At 43.3% G+C, this 19,969-nt stretch overlaps 1 protein-coding gene and 1 pseudogene across 1 annotated transcript in view; both read left to right on the forward strand.

The window, feature by feature from the left end:
- Positions 1 to 5,267: 5,267 nt before the first annotated feature.
- LOC119280604 lies at positions 5,268 to 9,418 on the forward strand (annotated as a pseudogene).
- A 3,112-nt stretch (positions 9,419 to 12,530) lies between these two features.
- LOC119274514 (receptor like protein 22-like) overlaps positions 12,531 to 19,969 on the forward strand; it is a 15,036-nt gene continuing 7,597 nt past the window's right edge. The window contains exon 1 of the mRNA XM_037555218.1: positions 12,531 to 14,359. Coding sequence (XP_037411115.1) covers positions 12,550 to 14,359 — 1,810 coding nt within the window. The 5' untranslated portion in view covers positions 12,531 to 12,549. The remainder of the gene's footprint in view (positions 14,360 to 19,969) is intronic.

The raw sequence follows: 19,969 nt of genomic DNA on the forward strand, positions 1-19,969 counted from the left end.
GGCCACCCCCATCCCCGCCACGCAGGCGCCCAGGCCGCTCCCTGTTCGAGCTGCTGCCGCTCGATGCCGAGACTCCGGAGATGCACGATTGCGGCGGCGGGGGCCTTCACCTACGCAGCATTGTTGATTGACGGCGAAGCTAAGGATGGCAATGGGTAGGGTATGGGCAGGGTAGAACAATACCATACCCATATCCGTACAGTCAATGGATACAAAATTTTACCCATACCCATACCCATAGGTATGAAACTTTACCCATACCCATACCCGACGGGTACCCGTACCCATTGGGTACCCAGCGGGTAGGACAAATAGTACACATGTTGTTCACAAATTTATGCTCATTGATAGCACATTTGACAAAAAAACAATTATCTCATCACAATAATAGGTAGATGAGTAATTGACCAATATCAAAATTTAGAAATCACAACATACTCTAAAGTTAATACGAGTAGACGAGTCACATGACAAATTAATGACTAATTGACGACAACTTAACATTAGTTCACAAAGGTTCTCCAAAAAAAAACATTAGTTCACAAACGGGCAGGGTATGGGTATACCCGTGGGTACAAGACTATACCCGTACCCTACCCATGACTTAATGGGTAGGATATGGGTACTACCCGTGGGTATAAAAGTGTGTCCATACCCTGCCCATGCGGATACGGTACCAGCGGGTACCCGTACCCATGGGTAAAATTGCCATCCTTAGGTGGAGCAGTAGTTCATAAAGGGAGGATCCAATTGCTTTTTTATGTGTGAGGGTGCTTTCTAATATTTTGCAGGGACCTTGTTGTAAATTCAATTGGTTTATATGGGATCCGTTCTACCGACATGCAAATCGTACCGCAAATCCATTCAGGGGGAACCGTATACAGTTTTTACAGTTGCTTTAAAGATGCATAAATTGCTTGAAAAACATATAAACTAACAGAAAACAAATATAAGCTTAAAAACATATAAAAGGAGAAAGTAAATTACAGTTAAAAGAATGTCATTTCTCACAAATGTGAAAGATAAAACTCTAATGCAAAAAATTACTTATGACTAACATGCATGAATTAATAGATGATGTGGCAACACTGCACTAGTAGAAAAAGCCTCATTTGTCCCGGTTCATAAGGCCCATTTGTCCCGGTTCCCGAACCGGGACTAAAGTGTCGATATTAAAGTCCACGTTTTCAAAAATTTATGTATATTTTTAAAATCCATCAACATTTTTATAATTTGCATACATTGGCAATAAAATCTTCAACATTTTTCTTAAATTCGTTCTTTTAAATGTGAATCTGTTTTAAAATTCATGGACATTTAAAATTGCAGAAAATGTTCTATATGTTTTGACCGTGTTTTAATTTTAAATTCCAAAATATTTTTCAGAAAGTTCTTAAATTCTTGCAGTAGCCTATTTTTTGGGAAAACAAAGAGGTCATCCCAACGGGCCATATAGGTCACGGGGGTGCGCCTTTGTTGCCTATCCAGCACGGTACAATCCTCAAAAAAATATAATGTGGAACAAGCGCCCCCCGCCGGCGCTCTCACCATTCTATGCAAGATAGGGGACTCGTGCAACCCTGTAGCATTATGTAACGATAGACTTGTAGCTAAACTCACTATCAAAACATTGTGCATGTTTTTCCCCTCAAGCTTGCAATATTTTACTAAAATTCTTTTATTTGTGAAATATTTTCATAATTCACATATATTTTTTATATTGTAAACTTTGAAAAAAAAATCTATTTGTAGTCGGTTTTTGGGAAAAGCCGGTCGACCCAACATATGATATGGGCAACTACTGCTGGCGAAATAGGTTCATGAGAGCGCCTCTTCGGTGCCTTATGCGCCACTAGAGGGACGAACGCTCAAACGGCCCCGCTCATGGGCCAGCCCAACCAACAGGCGAGCGATTGCTCGGCATGCATGGTTATCTTCAGTTCTCTCATCATTCGGTTTTTAGTTGACTGGTCGCAGTTGACCGGTTGAAAAGTAATCTTTAAAAATTGGAATTTTAAAAAATGTTCAAGAATTCTAAAGAATGACAGGTTTTAGAAGTTCGTGGAGTTGAAAACTTTCTATAATTTTAAAAAAAGTATTCTGGAAATAAAATAACTTTAAAATTTGAACAAAATTATGGAAAAATTCATGAAATTAGAAAAGTTTTACTCCTAAAATTGAACAATATTGAGGGAATTTGGAAAAATTCATAGATTTGGGAAAAGTTCATGAATTTGATAAAAGCTCAAGGCTTGGAAAGTTCATAAGTGAAAAAAGTTCACAATAATAATAATAATAAATTCATGAATTTGAAAGAAAACATAAAAAATAGAAGTAGTTCATAGAGTTTGAAAATAAAACGTTCACGTATATGAAAAAACATTGCAGCATTTATAAAATAGAGTTCATGGATGAAAAAAATGTTGTTTATTTGTAAAATAAGTTCCAAATTTCAGAACAAGTTCATCAGTTTTGAAAAAAAAAGTGAGCGGGAAAAGTTTGAGAGATTTCAAAAAAAATGTGAAGAAATGAAGTTCACCACCTTAACAAACATGAAGAAATTGGAAGAGTTCATGGATGTTGAAAAGTCCTGAATTTGAATAATGTTTTGAATTTTTAAAAAGTTCATGCATTTTGAAAAGAAAAGAAAAGTAAAAGCAACATTGAAAAATAAATAAAAAGGAAAAGGAAAAAATAAAATAAATTGAAAAGGAAAAACCAAACAGAAAATAGTACAGAAAAAACTAAAAAAAAACAGGAACAACTCTCTCACGCTGCAACCCTATATGGGTCGGCCTATGCAGAATGCCTTGGGGCACCAGTTAACGAAATGCATGTTAGCTGCCACAGAAGGCGCCGAATAGGAATTGGGTAGTTCATGCTTCGCCTGTTAGCCCAGAAGCATGCGTTTCCGACACGTTACATGCCCGACCCAGCGTGTTGCTAAATGGGCCTTGGATTGCACTTCCTTTGTCGGCGCTCAGAGGCACTGCCTCCATGATGCGTGCGGTGAAGCTGCCTTCACTCAGAGGTCCTACTACGGATCGATTCGCCGCCCCTCATCATTGCGCAGGTCAGGAGGGGGCTTGGCTGATCTCCTTCTGTGTGTTGCACGATCCTTTGAGTTCGAGATGTTTCACCTTCGCTCAACTGTGTGTACTTGTGGTGCCTACATGATTCGTTACCTCACTAGTTGGGATGTTATCTTGCTAGTGTTATGTTTACTTGATTGTATCTGGATTATGGAGAACATGGAGATTGACAGAATTCTTTGGTCAATACCCAAGCATTGAGGTTCTACATAATCCATGGGGGGTTTACATAGAAATAAAACGATTCGCCATCTGCATTTCATAAACTTGGCCATTCATAGAGCAATCCGCGTGTCAGTTAGCGGTTGAAGCGTTCGACATATATATATATAGTGATGACAATATCCCTGTATAGTTTGTACTAAGAAACAATGTGGTTTGATTATCTATTCAAAATAATATTCTTAAATAAATATTTTAATTTAAAACCGTACCAAAAAATCTTTTTCTAGTCACCACTTCTTGTAGGGAGTTTGATTGATGTGGGGGCATATATAACATAAAAGGCCCAGTGCCCGGATCCTTCGTTCGAGCTTTTTTTATTCCAATGTCTCGCCTGATCCGTCATATTATTGTTATCCTTACTAGCAAAAAGGCCCGTGCGTTGCAACGGAAAAACAAAATACCACCAGCTCTTAATTAACAAAAAATATGTATAATATGAGAATTTGTAACTACGACCCAAACAAAGATTGTCTTAGCTTACAAAAACGCAATTCAAGATTCCACAGGTATTCTATTTCAACACGGCTTACATATAGATTTAATCCGTACAAAGAAACGGGCAAGTGATCATGCATTTATTCATGTTATGTGTGAAATGGGGTATTGTTATGGGCCGGTAAAGGAAAACGACAAAAACAGATGATGACACATTAGCACACTACGGAGACGTGTGCATCAAGGGCGGTTTTCACTTTAAGCATCACCAACTTAGGGTAACTCTTGAACACTTTTTTCACATGCATATTTCTTAAATACATGAAGAGTTGTTAAAAAGATATAAGATTTTTAAGCATAAAGAGAGATTTTGTGTGTGTGAAAAAGAACATTTTTGCATGGTCTCCGTGTCCAATCCTAATTTTGCTGAGGTGTTTATCCCTATCCGATTCACTACCGGTATGAAAGAAAGATGGATAATGCATTTTTTATTATGATTGCACCATAGATAGTATTTTTTTTAAAAATTGTTAACAGGTAAAACAACATCATATTCGGATTCTACATATTTTTCTAATCAAAATTCATATATAACAGGTTAAATTTAGAGTTACGATTTAGAAGATATGAGTATTTTAAAAAACATTTGATACATATCACGGGTTTAATGTCGGAAAATTAAGGTTTTTTTTTATAAAATAACATGACGGACTAAGAATACCTATTTCTTTTATTAGTAGGTAGTATAGTATAGATCCAGTTCGACTCGTGATGATTCGGTAGCCTAATTTATTGCCGCGTTACCTGATTGCACACATAAACAATTAATAACCAATTAATCAAAGCTACGTGTTGGTACTCCAATTAACCTGCACCACTACATGGTGGTTTTGACTGCTTGCAAGTCACAATCTAGCTAGTGCCGCTGGGCTGGGACAGTCAGTCAACCAAGTCGCCATCCTCCTCCATATAATTTCACTAGAATAAACTAGCTCCAAAGAAAATTAGCTGATATGGCTGTCTGACTCTGCTCTACTGGCATATATGGTCTCTGTCCAGTGGAAAATAATCTATAAGAGTCACAGTTGTGCTCAGTCCCTCACGCACATATGGTACAAGTCTTGCTTCGCAGGTGCTTTTTGTCTTGAACCGTTGCATTATTCGGAAGATTTGAGTCTTGACCGTAGACCAGTGAAAAACTTCAAGTAATATAACTTCTGAAAAAACTATTTATGTACCCCTTCCTTTTGTTCTGTTTTGTTTATCTTTTTTGAAACTGGATTCTGCTTTGTTTATCGTCTCTAGAAAGACCGATGGCTCCAATTTGTTGGGTGCTACTACTCTTTGTTGGGTGCCCCGGCCGTCCTGACCGTTACTTTATTGGAGCTGAAGAGTTCAGTCTTGAGCCTTTCTATTTTGCTTTGATCGTCCCCTCTATAAAAAGCCTTGCAACAAACCTGCCTTCCTCTCAAAGAGAAAAGAAACTAGCACACTGCCATGCTAGAACTTAGGCCAATGGCTTCAATTGGCTGGGTTATTATTGCGGTGCTTTCTGCACTAGCCACCTCCGGCGCCCACGGTGATGGTAACCTCACTTTCGTCTGCCAGCCAGATCAGGCTGCAAGCCTCCTCCAGCTAAAGAAATCCTTCTCGTTCTTCCACTACCCCAGCGCCCTTGAGTCATGGCAGGATGGCATTGACTGTTGTCTTTGGGAAGGTGTTGGCTGCAGCAACTCCTCAGGCCATGTCACCGCTCTGGAACTCAGTGGGCGTGGCTTGTACAGTCAAGGCATTGACCCTGCAATCTTCAACCTCACCTCGCTCCAACCACTCGACCTTAGCATGAATTATTTTGGCGAGTATAGTCTCATCCAATTCAGGTTTGAGAGGCTGCCCTTGCTCACCCACCTCAACCTCTCCCATTTAGGTTTTCAAGGCCAGATACCTATTCGAATTGGCGGACTTACCAATCTTATCTCCTTGGATCTTTCTTCTAATTATGATCTTGAGTATGTTTACACTGATGGTATCATCACTGATGAGTGATGACGGGGATAATGTGCTCTACCTGCAAGATCCCAACTTCCAGATCCTTGTGGCCAACCTCAACAATCTGAGAGAGCTCTACCTTGATGGAGTGGATATGTCTAGCAGCGGAGAATGGTGCCATGCTCTTGCTAAATCTCTTCCCCGTCTCCAAGTTCTTAGCTTGAGTTATTATAAGCTCGTCGGTCCTATCTGTCCATCCCTCTCAAACCTCCACTCCCTAACTGTGATCAACCTCGAGGGAAACTTCGGTATACCTACGGTTGTGGCTCCTTTTCCAGAGTTTTTCATGGATCTTCTCAATTTAAGTGTGCTCCGACTTGCTGCGACAAATCTCCAAGGTTGGTTTCCTCGTAGAACCTTCCAATCGAAAACACTACGTGTTCTCGATTTATCCTGGAATCAGGATCTCTCAGGGCCTTTGCCCAACTTCTCCAACACAAGTTCTTTAGAGACAATGATGCTAGACGGGACCAGTTTCTCCTTTGGAAAATCAGGCTCTTTTACCAATTTCAAGTCTTTGCAAACATTAAGCCTTGATGTGAATTTTGCCAGTGTGGAGCCTCAATCTTCACTCGGTATCCACAGGTCTTTACGGCATTTGGGACTCACTCAGACGGACTCGACTAGCGATTTAGGGCTAATTTTATCATGGATTGGAGACCTACAGAACTTGCGAAGCTTAGAAATCTCTGATTGGGACTTCTCTCTAACATCTTCTTCTTCAGTTGGCAAACTCAAGAGCTTGAGAAGGCTATCAATCAATGAGTGCATCTTCACTAGGTCAGCGCTATCAACATTTGGTAATCTAGTAGGCTTGACAAGCTTGGAGGTCTTCTCTTGCCACTTTAATGGCCCAATACCATCCGCAATTGGCAACCTGACAGAGTTGAAAAGCTTGAATATCAACAACTGTGATTTCTTAGGGCCAGTACCATCTTCAATTGGCAAGCTCATGAACCTGAGAAGCTTGGAAATATTTGGTGTTTACAACGATATTGGTAACTTTTCTTACTCTTTTACCAATACCTTCTTCAGTTGTCAATCTGAGTAAATTAATAAGATTTGAAATCTCTGATTGTGTGCTTTCAGGACCAATGCCATCTGCAGTAGGCAATCTTAGTAACTTGGAGAGTTTGAAAATATTTGCAACCAAGTTTTCTGGACCAATACCCTATGCGGTTGGGCTACTCAAGAAGTTAACATCACTAGATATTCGAATGTCTGGCTTTTCTGGAAGCATACCAAATTCAATATCTAATTTGACTCGCCTAATTGTGTTAGATCTTTCATTAAATGATCTCAGTGGTAAGGCTATAATTTGTTAATTCTTGTATAAACGTTTTTTCAAGGCTATCACAATGATTTATGTGACATGAAATTGATGTCACAAGATTTGTTGTCAAAAAATCTGTACTCATGATTGTGATTTTGTATCATATAAACCAAAAATTAATGGAGTAGTTTTTTGTCAATGGCTTGTTTGAAAGAAACCACATATGCTTATATTTGAACATGCTTACGCTATGTGCAGGGGAACTTCCAGTATCAATTTTCACTATTCCGACATTGCAACGCCTAGATATTTTCTCAAGCCAAATATTTGGCTCTATACAAGATATCAACGTGACATATTCACATTTGGTATCAGTGGATCTAAGCAGAAATAACTTGATGGGAAATATTCCTGAGACATTCTTTCAGCTCACAAGTTTGGCTTATCTTGATATTGGCTGGAATAACTTGATGGGAAATATTCCCGAGTCATTCTTTCAGCTCACAAGTTTGGCTTATCTTGATATTTGCTCGAATAACTTAATGGGTTCGGTGGATCTTTCCTCGTTTTGGAGGTTACAAAATCTCGTCCATTTGGGTCTTTCCAACAACAATCTATCAGTTACAGACATATATGGAGAAGGTAAAAACTCTCTTTGTACCTATCTCCCTCGAGTAACCTGGTTGGAACTAGCAAGATGCAATTTAACAAGATTCCCATGTTCATTGGCACCCCTTAATCAAATGTCCTACTTGGACTTGTCATGCAATAGAATCAGTAGTGCTATTCCAAAGTGGATATGGGAAACATGGAACAGTAGCCTTAGATATTTGAATCTTTCACATAACATGTTCAGCATTACGCAACATCCTTCTTCTGTTCTCCCTTTCTATAAGTTGGGTGCTCTAGATCTCAGTTCCAACCAACTTCAGGGGAAGATTCCTATGCCAAGCCCGCCAGCATTTTTCTTGGATTATTCAAACAACAATTTCTCTTCGGTACCTCCAAACTTCACTCTATATCTTGGCTTTCAATTCAAGATTTCCAAAAACAATATTAGTGGACACATACCAAACTCAATTTGTAATTCACGTACTAGTGTCCTTGACCTATCATTTAACAGCTTCAGTGGATGGATACCACACTGTCTAATAGAAGAAGGTTCCATGAGTGTGTTGAGTTTGAGGGAGAATCAATTTGAAGGTGTGTTGCCTAACATTATCAAAGACCAATGTGTGCTTCAGATATTAGACTTGAACAACAATAAATTTGAAGGGCAGCTTCCAAAGACACTTACCAAGTGCTTGCAGCTAGAGTTCCTTGACATAGGAAACAATCACATGGTAGGTACCTTTCCATCATGGCTGGGGGTACTCTCCGGACTTCGTGTGCTTGTCTTGAGATCCAACCGATTCTATGGCTCAATGGGTGGTGATCTTCACAGCGATGAAAAATCTGGAGAATACTTCTTTAACTTGCAGATTCTTGATGTTGCCTCAAACAATTTCTTCGGCAATTTGAGTCCAGAATGGTTTGATGGGTTGAAATCAATGATGAATGAGTTGAATACTACAGGTGATATTCTCGGGGATAATAATTCATCTGATTCTGGGATGCAAGCAGGAGCTTCATATCAGGATACTGTTACTATATATTACAAAAGCGTCTACGGGACATTTGATAAGGTCTTGACTACATTAACAGTAATTGACCTGTCAAATAATTCATTTGATGGCACCATTCCTGAATCGCTTGGGAGACTTACTTCGTTACATGTACTAAACATGTCAGGCAATGCCTTCACCGGTGATATTCCGCAGGAATTTGGCAGGATGACTCAACTAGAATCATTAGATCTGTCTCAAAACCAGCTTTCTGGTGATATTCCGGATGCGCTAACAAATCTCACCTTTCTTGGTATCTTGAACTTGTCCAACAATCAGTTGGTGGGAAGGATACCTCGGTCAGGTCAATTTGCAACTTTCCAAAATAATTCATTTGAAGGGAATCTGGGGCTGTGTGGACTGCCATTGTCCAACCCATGCGGCATTCGACCCGCTCCTCCAAGTGTGGCGCATGGGGAGAAGTCCTCTCATGTGGATGTCATCTTGTTTCTCTTCGTCGGGCTGGGGTTTGGTATCGGATTTGCAGCTGCCATCCTCATGAGATGGGGTCAGATTGGCAAATGGTTTGTGAAATCTGCAAGAGCTTTGAGGACTTGATCTGAACACTGAAGATTGCTCCAACCGTTGCTGCTAGTGATGTGTGTGCAGTGCTTTTATGTAGAGTATTATTAAGCCTTTGCTACGTCATATCTTCTGTATCGTGTAGTTATCTGTAAGATATTACATCTCCAGGTTTCACATCTTGTAATACATGTCATCTCCAGGTTAAACATCTTGTAATGTATGTCATCTCCAGGTTTAAACGTGCTATTTAGGTTTAACTTGGAGGCAAATATTGTAATAAGTTTGTAATCTTCTTATTCGACTATAATAAAGTGCACGCGGCCTGAGAAGGGTTATACGCTTTGCCAACGGATCTGATTTCCTTTATATGACTAGCTTCTTGTGGCAATGTCTTCTGTCTAAAACATAGTTCGTTCTTTGTTTCAGTTACCGTAGTGGACGTATGAAACTGACCATCATTTTGCAGAACTGTTTGTGTATATCCTTGCAAAAGTGTTTATGATTTATTTTGACTGCAGAGCCTCCAGCCACAAAGCACAACTCTTTCCCAGCTCCCTTAGTTTCTGTTTATAATTTATGATTAATTTTTGCCAACTTATATTTTAGGTTTTTTTTCATTTTTCATTTTTAATATCAAGAACATTATTTCAATTCATGTATATTATTTAAAATCAACATTTTTTATAATTAATGTATATTTTTAAATGCATGAACGTTTTTAAAATTTATGCACATTTCTAATAAATTCTTCAACATTTTTCTTAAATTCGGTTTTTTTTTTAAATTTTGTGAACGTGTTTTAAAATGCATGATTATATTAAAATTATGAGAACGTTCTCTATGTTTTGTGACTGTGTTTTAATGTAGTGAGAATATTTAAATTCCAAAATATTTTTTAATTTTGGAAACTTCTTAAAATTCTTGCAGTAGTCAATTTTTGCGAAAAAAATTGGTCAGCCCAACATGCGATATAGGCCCGGGGGTGTGCTTTTGCTGCCTATCCGGAGCGCGGAAGAACCCCCAAAAAGCGTGGAACAAGCACCGTCCCCCGCCGGCGGTCTCACCATTCTATGGAAGATATGGGACTCATGCAACGCTCTAGCGTTCTGCGACGATAGACTTGTAGCTAAACTCACTACTATCAAAAACATTGGGCATGATTTTCCCCTCTATTTGATTTTTAGATTCAAAGACCTAGACAAAAGGGACGCTACTAGATCTTGACAGTTGTACCTAACATCCCGTCACGATGCTCCCATGTAATATGGTGCTACAATGGTTTCAATGGTTATGTATTTAGGTGGGAACACTCCCCCACCCCCTACCCCTGACCGGTCAATCTGCTGAATTTTAGTTTTTTCTTCATATTTTCTAGCAAGTTTGCAATATTTATTGAAATTCTTTTAATTTTGACATATTTTGAAAATTCACATATATTTGTACATTGTCACTTATAAAAATTCTATTTGTAGTCGGTTTTTGGGAAAATCCGGTTGACCAACATACGATATGCGCAACTATTGCTGGCCGAATAGGTCGGGGAGAGCGCCTCTTCAGTCCTTATGCGCAACTAGAGCGAACGGGGGCTCATGCAGCTCCGCTTGTGGGTTGGCCCGACCAACAGGCGAGCAATCGCTCGTGATGCATGGTTTTTTTCAGTTCTCTCGTCATTCAGTTTATAATTGACTGGTCGCGGTTGACCGGGCCACCCTTGGACGGTTGAAAAGCGATTTATAAAAACAGAATTTAAGAAAATGTTCAAGAATTCTAAAAAAGTGAGGAGTTCTAAAAAATCATTTATTTATTTAGGAATTCTAAAAAAGTATGTACTCGCCGTAAAAAATATTTTATGTCACGTAAATTTACGAATCTAAAAACATAATGTAAAACATACATAAAATGTGATTTTTCTGGTCTTATAACCTATATTTTTGTTTTTTATACCAAATTTTACGTATTGAATCAATATGCTTGTAACTATTTATATTTTAAACGTAATTTATTTGGGAAGCGATAGAGTGTTACTATTCATCACCCAGGGTGCAGAATGAGTTATTCTTCACCCGAGGTAATCTTACACATGCAGGCGCTTGATCTATAGTACTCCCTCCGTTTCTAAATATTTGTCTTTTTAGAGAATGTATATAGACATATTTTAGAGTGTAGATTCACTTATTTTACTCCGTATGTAGTCATTTGTTGAAATCTTTAGAAAGACAAATATTTAGGAACGGAGGGAGTATACCCAAGGGTGACTATTCTGCATAATCTGATGCCTGTGACACGTACTTCTCGTCTGCCGGAGCCTGTATCAATCAACGATATTTATAGTTACAGCAACAGCCTGTTGCTCGTGCAATTAATCTGCACGACTAGATGGTTGGTTATCGACTGGTCACTGCTCGCAAATCACACTCTAGTTCCACTAGGACAGTGAACCGAGTATCTTCCTTCACACAATTTTGCTACAATAAATTTGGTGATGAGTACTAGCTCCAAAGAAAAGTAGCTGATGTGGCTGTCTGATGGTACATATGGTATCTGTCCAAGCCAAAATTCTACAAGGGTAACCACTACATGCAACCCGTCTCGCACGTCAGTACAACTTTTGCTTCACTTCACTGGAGCTTTCCTTCCTGGCCCATTCGATCCTTGACAACTTCAGTGAAGGCCAGCATTATGTCTGAATTAATATACCTTCTAACAGATTAGTCGTCACAAGTGTGGGAGGTGCCGGCCAAACCTTTAACATGAAAATTTCCTGCAGGGTCTCAGGTCCAATACCAGGGACGGACCGGACCGGATCACTTGAACCTTGAGCCTCTTGTTTCTGAACCTCTTGTTTCTTTTTTTTCTTTTTTTTTTTGTTGCTCTAAACGTTCACTCTATCAAAGGCATTGCAGCGATCATGCCTTTCCTCTAGGAGACAAAACAAACAAGTGCTATGTTTTGTTTTACGACCAATGGCTTTGATTTGCTAGCTAACATGCCAGTACAAAATTTTCTACTGGGGTGGCAATTATGTTCAATCCGTCTCACACGTCAGTGCAAATTTTTCTACACTAGAGCTTTCCTTGCTGTCCCATTCCATCCCTTGGACGACTTCAGGGAAGACCAGCATTAAGCTTGAAATAATATACCTTCTGATAAATCCGTCGCCTCCTTATTTCTGAACCTCTTGCTTTTTATTTTGGCTCTGAACAATCGCTCTATAAAAGGCCTTGCAGCGATCCTGCCTTTCCTCTAAGAAAGAAAACAAACAAGTGCTTTGCTTTGTTTAGGACCAATGGCTTCGATTTGCCCGGTATTACCAGTCTTTCTTGTGGTGCTCGCAGCACTCGCCACCACCTCCAACTCCCATGGTGACGGTAACCTCACCCTCCGATGCCATCCAGACCAGGCTGCAACCCTCCTCCAACTAAAGAAATCCTTCTCATTCCTCCGTTACCCCAGCCCCCTTGAGTCATGGCAGGATGGTACTGACTGTTGTCTTTGGGAAGGCGTCGGCTGCAGCAATTCCTCTGGCTATGTCACTGCTTTGGAACTCGGTGGGTGTGGCTTGTACAGTCAGGGCCTTGACCCTGCAATCTTCAGGCTCACCTCGCTTCAACTACTCGACCTTAGCATGAATGATTTTGGCCTGTACAGCCTCCCAGCAAGTGGGTTTGAGAGGCTCTCCTTGCTCACCCACCTCAACCTCTCCAATTCGGGTTTCCAAGGCCAGATACCTATTGGCATCGTCGGACTTGTCAACCTTATCTCCTTGGATCTTTCTGGTCTTTATGAACCCAATGACGATTCTGTTTATGGCTATGATTCTGTTTATAATCTGCTCTCACTGCAGGAACCCAGCTTTCAGATCCTTTTAGCCAACCTCAGCAATCTGAGAGAGCTTTACCTTGATGGAGTGGATATGTCTAGCAGCGGAGATTGGTGCCATGCTCTTGCTAAATCTCTTCCCCATCTCCGAGTTCTTAGCTTGAGTTCGTGTCAACTCCGCCGTCCTATTTGTCCGTTGCTCTCAAACCTCCACTCCCTAACTGTGATCAACCTCCAAGATAACTTCTATGAGACAACAGCTCCTTTTCCAGAGTTTTTCATGGATTTTCTCAATTTAAGTGTGCTCCGACTTGGTTCCACAAATCTCCAAGGGTGGTTCCCTTGTAGAACCTTTGAATCAAAAACTCTACGAGTTCTTGATTTATCCTTTAATGAGAATCTCTCAGGGCACATGCCCAACTTCTCCAACACAAGTTCTTTAGAGACAATGATGCTAGACGTGACCAATTTCTCCTTCGGAAAACCAGGCTCTTTTAGCAATTTCAAGTCTTTGCAAGCGTTAAGCCTTGATGTGGATTTTGCTTTTATGGAGCATCAATCTTCACTCGGTATTCACACGTCTTTACGACATTTGGAACTCACCCAGATGGACTCAACAAAAGATTTGGGGCTAATTTTGTCATGGATCGGAGACCTGCAAAACTTGGCAAGCTTAGAACTGAGAGGATGGAACTTCTCTTGGAAATCTTTTTCTTCAGTAGCCAAACTCAAGAACTTGAGAAGCCTGTCAATGTATTACTGCAGTTTCACCAAGCCATTACTGCCGGCAATTGGTAATCTAGTAAATTTGAGAAGCTTGGTGATTCATCGGTGCGAATTGAATGGTCCAATGCCATCTGCAATTGGCGACCTCGCAGACTTGGAAAGCTTGGAAATAACTGCTGATGATTTTTTAGGGCCAATACCATCTGCAATTGGCAATCTCAGAAGCTTGAAAAGCTTGGAAATTAATGCTCATGGTTTATTAGGGCCGATACCATCTTCAATTGGCAATCTTAGTAGCTTGATAAGGTTGGAAATTTCTGCTTCTGAGTTTTCTGGGCCAATGCCAGCTGCAATATGCAATCTTAGTAATTTGGAGGCTTTGGAGATTTACAGTTCTGGGTTTTCTGGGCCAATACCCTATGCAGTTGGACTACTCAAGAAATTGACATCACTATGGCTTCGAGAGTGTAGCTTTTCTGGGAAAATACCAAATTCAGTATTTAATTTGACTCGCCTAATTGAGTTAGATCTTTCATTTAATCTTCTCAGTGGTAAGACTTCTATATTCTTATTCTTGAGAGCAGTTTTTAAAAAAGAATTATTATACAAGTAATATCCTACAGTTTCTAGTACTAAACGGGTCGACACTGCATATTCCTTCGTAAATGTATGCTTTATTTAAGTTTAATGTCCATTGGTTACTATGACTATTCGCTGTTGCTTTAAGAGACAAATAAATTTAATGGAACAGTAATAACTAATAAGCATGCATCCAGATGGTAATCTTCCGAAGAATAATACCGAATCAAGATTACCTAGAGGTGGCACTCCCTTCGCACTTCTGATAAGATAATTTCTACTCCCTCCGTTCCTAAATATAAGTCTTTTTAGAGATTCAATAATGGAGCAAAATGAGTAAATCTACACTCTAAACAACGTCTATATACATCCGTACGTAGTTATATTTGAAATCTCTAAAAAGACTTATATTTAGGAGGGAGTATGTCCTTTGTGAGATAGGATTTCAGTGTGGAAATTATATGAGTATATGTTGTAGTCTTGGTTCAAAATACCAAAAAAGGCTTTCGCCCGCTTTATATATAAAGCAACATTAGCAACAACCCGATACAAATGCACGCCACCACAACACGCGCACACACCCAAGGCAGGATACATAGGCGTTGAGCACAGCAACACCACCTCTAGCACTACAAGAGCAACCGGGGTACCACCGCGAAGAGATGAAGCCAGACACGACAAACCGTGGGCTCCAAGATGGTGCCTTCAGGAAGGTTACGACACCGGCGCGCAGCCACCGTCCGATCCGAGGATTAGAGTTTTCCTTGGAGCAACATGATGGGCAATGAGAGCCGCGATGAAGCCTTCGAGAAGGGGACGAGCTTCGCGGCCGCCGGTCTGTCCTAAGATAGAACATGTTTTCATCTCGGCCAACACTCACAGCCACCGAACGCCACACCCCAGCTACCACGCCGCCCATACGGCCATGGCCACTGGGCAACACGGAGTCACGGGCTCTGTCCATGAGCACCGCGCTCCCACCGCGAGGGTCACCGTCCCAGGCATCCAAGACCCTGACACCACATCACCTGAGACCCGCCGCTACACCAACCAATGGGATGAGTGGATAGGGCCCTCCTTTCGCACCCCTGGGCGGCCTCCAGCGCCAAGATCCAACTAGGCCGGCCAAAACTAGTCTCCATCGCCCCGTCTTCCTGCACCCGGGCGCGAGACGAGCTCCCCGGTGGCTCACCACCACCATACAGGAGGCAAGGATGATTCCGCGGCCGCCTGGCGGCGGAATCCTCTCTCAACGATGGACAACAGCTGGGAGAGGGCCAGCCCTTCGACGAATGTAGCACCCGGATGACAAGAAGAGGGGTCGAAGGCCAAAACAAGTTGCCTACAAACGAGCCGATGCCCGAACATATGCCAGCCATCGCCGCGGCCGACCTGCCAAGCTGTTGTCGAGCCACCCACGACCGGGGCAGCTGCCACATCGGGCCACTGCCAAACCCACGCCGCCCGCCAAGCTCCAAGCATCGGATCTGTCTCGCACGCTCCTCCCTCATCCAGATTTGGCGAGACGGGCTCCAGCTACTGCAGCCCGCAGCAGCTAGCGCGGCCTAGTAACCAGCAGACGAATGCGCCCCTCCAGCTACATAGAAATAGAGCAGAGTCCCAATTATGCAGAACCCATCCAACACACACATACACATACACATACACACGCAGGTGCTTGATCTATACCCAAGCTTGACTATTCTGCATAATCTGATGCCTGTGACACAAGTACTTCAATAGGATATGACAAGTCTCGTTTGACGGAGCCTATAACCATCAAGGATATTTATAGTTACAGCAACAGCCTGCTGCTCCTGCAATTAATCTGCAAGACTAGATGGTTGGTTATCGACTGGTCGCGGCTCACAAATCACAATCTAACGCCACTGGGACAGTGAACCGAGTGTCCTCCTTCGCACAATTTCACTATAATAAATTTGGTGATGAGTACTAGCTCCAAAGAAAAGTAGCTGATGTGGCTGTCTGATGGTACATATGGTATCTGTCCGAGCAAAAATTCTACAAGGGTAACCATTACACGCAACCCGTCTTGCACGTCAGTACAACTTTTGCTTCACTGGAGCTTTCCTTCCTGGCCTGTCTCACCCACTGGACAACTTGAGCGAAGACCAGCATTACGCCTGAATTAATAATACCTTCCGAAAAATCCGTAGACACCTTATCTCTGAACCTCTTGTTTCTTTGGGGGCTCTACAAAAGGCCTTGTAGCGATCCTGCATTTTCCTCTAAGAAAGAAACAATACTAGTGCTTTGCTTTGTTTAGTACCAATGGCTTTGATTTTCCGGGTACTACTAGTCTTTCTTCTGGTGCTTGCTGCACTCGCCACCACCTCCGGCGCCCATGCTAACGGCAATCTCACTCTCCGATGCCACCCAGACCAGGCTGCAAGCCTCCTCCAACTAAAGAAATCCTTCTCTTTCTTTCGTTACCCCAGCGGCCTTGAGTCATGGCAGGATGGTACCGACTGTTGCCTTTGGGAAGTTGTTGGCTGCAACAATTCCTCAGGCCATGTCACCGCTTTAGATCTTGGTGGCATTGGATTATATAGTCAGGGTCTTGATCCCTCAATCTTCAACCTCACCTCGCTCCAACTACTCGACCTTAGCATGAACAGTTTTGGCGGAGGTTCCTCAGAAGATATGGATCTTGGCCAGTACAGTCTCCCGGCAAGTGGGTTCGAGAGGCTCTCCTTGCTCACCCATCTCTGTGGAAATTGTAGGATGAATATTATGTTGTTGTTATATTGATCCGACCCTGATATGGGGTATATATAGAATACATTGTGAGGGAGAGAGACTTGGAGTAGAGGACAAGTAAACCTATTCTATCTCTAACTCCTACCTCTATCTTAAACACAATTATATTCTAACATTCCCCCTCAGTCGTAGCGGGAGTGAAGCGGACGATGACGACTGAATTTGAATTCTTGTGCTTTCGTCGTCTTCTCCGCCGCGCCATCATCAACTGCGTCTCTGATGGGTCGGCACCTAGGGCGGTGACTGCGTCCTCTTCTGGTGCCTTCCTGCCTTCTCCTCTATTCCCTCCCGCAGTCACAGCGGGAGTGGCGTGGACGCTAGTGACAACGCGGACGCTGTTGACTGGAGTTGTTGCCGATGAGTTGCTGTAGACGTAGCCATTAATGTCAATGTCGAGGTAGCCGATCATGTGATGTAGCCGTGGTCGAGATAGTCGTGGATGATGAAGCCGCACAAAGCCAGAGGCGCAAAAAATTGCGCGATGTTGTAGATGACGGTGCTGCAGTCGTGGACGATGCACCTTGCGGATGTCAGAGGGTGCCGTCGGCGATGAGTCCACCAGTTTTGCCAAGACCGGAGGAAACCCATCGAGCACACATCGGTTTTGCCAGAACCATGTGGCCGTGTAGGGTGGTCAATGTAGTGACGCCGTGTCGATGCAGTCGTGCCGTCGTGGATGACGCGGTCGATGCCGTCGTCATGACGCGGTCATTGCCGTCCTCGAGGTCGCGTCTTGTAGAAAAGTCTGTCAGAGGACGCTAGGTGTCCATCTTGTGGACGAGATGGCGGCGGTGTGTTGATGATGATGATGATGAAGACCACGTTGATGAAGAGTCGGCGATGATGTTGCAGCGTTGGCGTAGCAGCGGCGTGTCGATGATGATGCGTCGCTTGAAGACGTCCCTCGTGGCGACGGTGTCGATGCCGTGTCGTGCTTGAAGAAGTATGTTGGTTCGTAGCCTGACGTAGTCGTAGAGCTCAATATTGGCTCGATGAAGTAGTGGATCGCTGAATCGGTGCAGTGGCACCTGGACGTGGCTTGGCCCGTGACGAGGTTGTCGATGCAGATCGATGTCGCGCAGGTTGCCGACTCGCCGTAGACTCCTAGTCGATGACGCTGGCGCTGTCGATGATGATGTTCGTAGAAGTTGGCTTTCGCCATCCACGATCTGAACACACATGCATGCATCAGTTGGGATGGAGGCGCGTTGAAGGCGATGTAGATCGGATCATGGTAGTCTCCTGGAGACGCGCACTGGCACACGGGGAGTCGGGAGGTCGGTAGTGTCCATCGTCTGCGCGGGCTGCAGAGGGAGGAGCATGGTCCTGTTGCGCGCTGTAGCGGAAAGAATGCGTGTCGATCGTCCGGGAGATGTCGGGCTGATGCGCTCGTCCCGCCTGAAGTCGTGGGCGGCTCGAAGTGAAGGGGCCGTCGCTCTTGGCTGGCCCTCCTGGCCTGCGTGTACGCGCCGATATGGCTCGTGCGTGTTAAAGCCGATCGAGTGCGTGGGCCGCCTGCCCGTCACCCGCCGGCGCGACCTTGCTTGCGTCCGTAGATCGGATCTGGCACCGTCCCGGCGTCGATCTGTTTGTACGCGCTGCCAAAGGTGCATGGAGCCATGGAGGAGCCGCTGCTTGCATGAGTTGGATGAAGGCGCATCGGTGCAGATCATGGCCGCTAGAGAGCGTGAGGCGATCGTGCGCCCGGGGGTGACTGGCGCGCACATGGCTGGGCAGATTGTTGATGTAGAGCCCGTGCACACATGGCGCAGGTCATCGTCACGAGCTGGAACGCGTCGTCGTCCCACGTCGGTGCAGCCTTGTGCCCCGTGCGTTGTTGTAGTCGTGCGCCCTCCCGGTGTTGCTGCGCCCGTGCGTGCGGCTGGAGGTGGACGCCCGCGGAGCCGACGCCTCGGCCGGCGAGAGTAGATGAAGTTCTTGATGCCGCTGTGATTTCTGTGCTGGTTTTCACCGGATTTTGAGGATCGTCGGGCTTTATTTGTAGCTAAGAAAAATTGGTCTTAAGGGATTTCGAAAATTAAAATTGATCTAATCTAAGAAATTGATCTAAAGTATGGAACCGACCTGATCTTTTGATCGATCGGATGTCGCGCCCCAACCTCTTCAATTCGGGCTTTGGGGGGCAGATACCAATTGGCATCAGCAAACTGGCCAAACTTATCTCCTTGGATCTTTCTGGCGGCTATGATGCCAGTCCTGAGGCTGTCAGTGTGTATGGTGCCAACAACGTTCCCGTTAGGAACGGGCTCTGGTTGCAGGAACCCAACTTTCAGATCCTGGTGGCTAACCTCAATAATCTGAGAGAGCTCTACCTTGATGGAGTGGATATATCTATAAGAGGAGATTGGTGCCATGCTGTTGAGAAATCTCTTCCTGGACTACGAGTTCTTAGCTTGAGTACTTGTGGGCTCCGTGGTCATGTTTGTTCCTCCCTCTCAACACTCCATTCTCTAACTGTTATTAACCTCCAAGACAACTTGGGTATGTCTGCTGTGTTAAAATATATTGCCCACCTCCCTCCATCAGTTCGGACTTTTGGATGAGTTGGCTGGAGCATGAATTCAATATGGTATCAGAGCCAAGAGGTCTTGAGTTCAAGACCCTGCCAACGCAGTATTAAATAAAACAATTCTGCGGCCTACATCGATCCCACGTCTAAGGACTGAAATAGCCTACACGAGAGGGGGAGTGTTGAAATATATTGCCCACCTCCCTCCATCAGTTCGGACTTTTGGATGAGTTGGTTGGTGCATGAATTCAATATGGTATCAGAGCCAAGA

Source organism: Triticum dicoccoides, chromosome 3B, assembly GCF_002162155.2.
Source record: "Triticum dicoccoides isolate Atlit2015 ecotype Zavitan chromosome 3B, WEW_v2.0, whole genome shotgun sequence".
NCBI lineage: Eukaryota > Viridiplantae > Streptophyta > Magnoliopsida > Poales > Poaceae > Triticum > Triticum dicoccoides.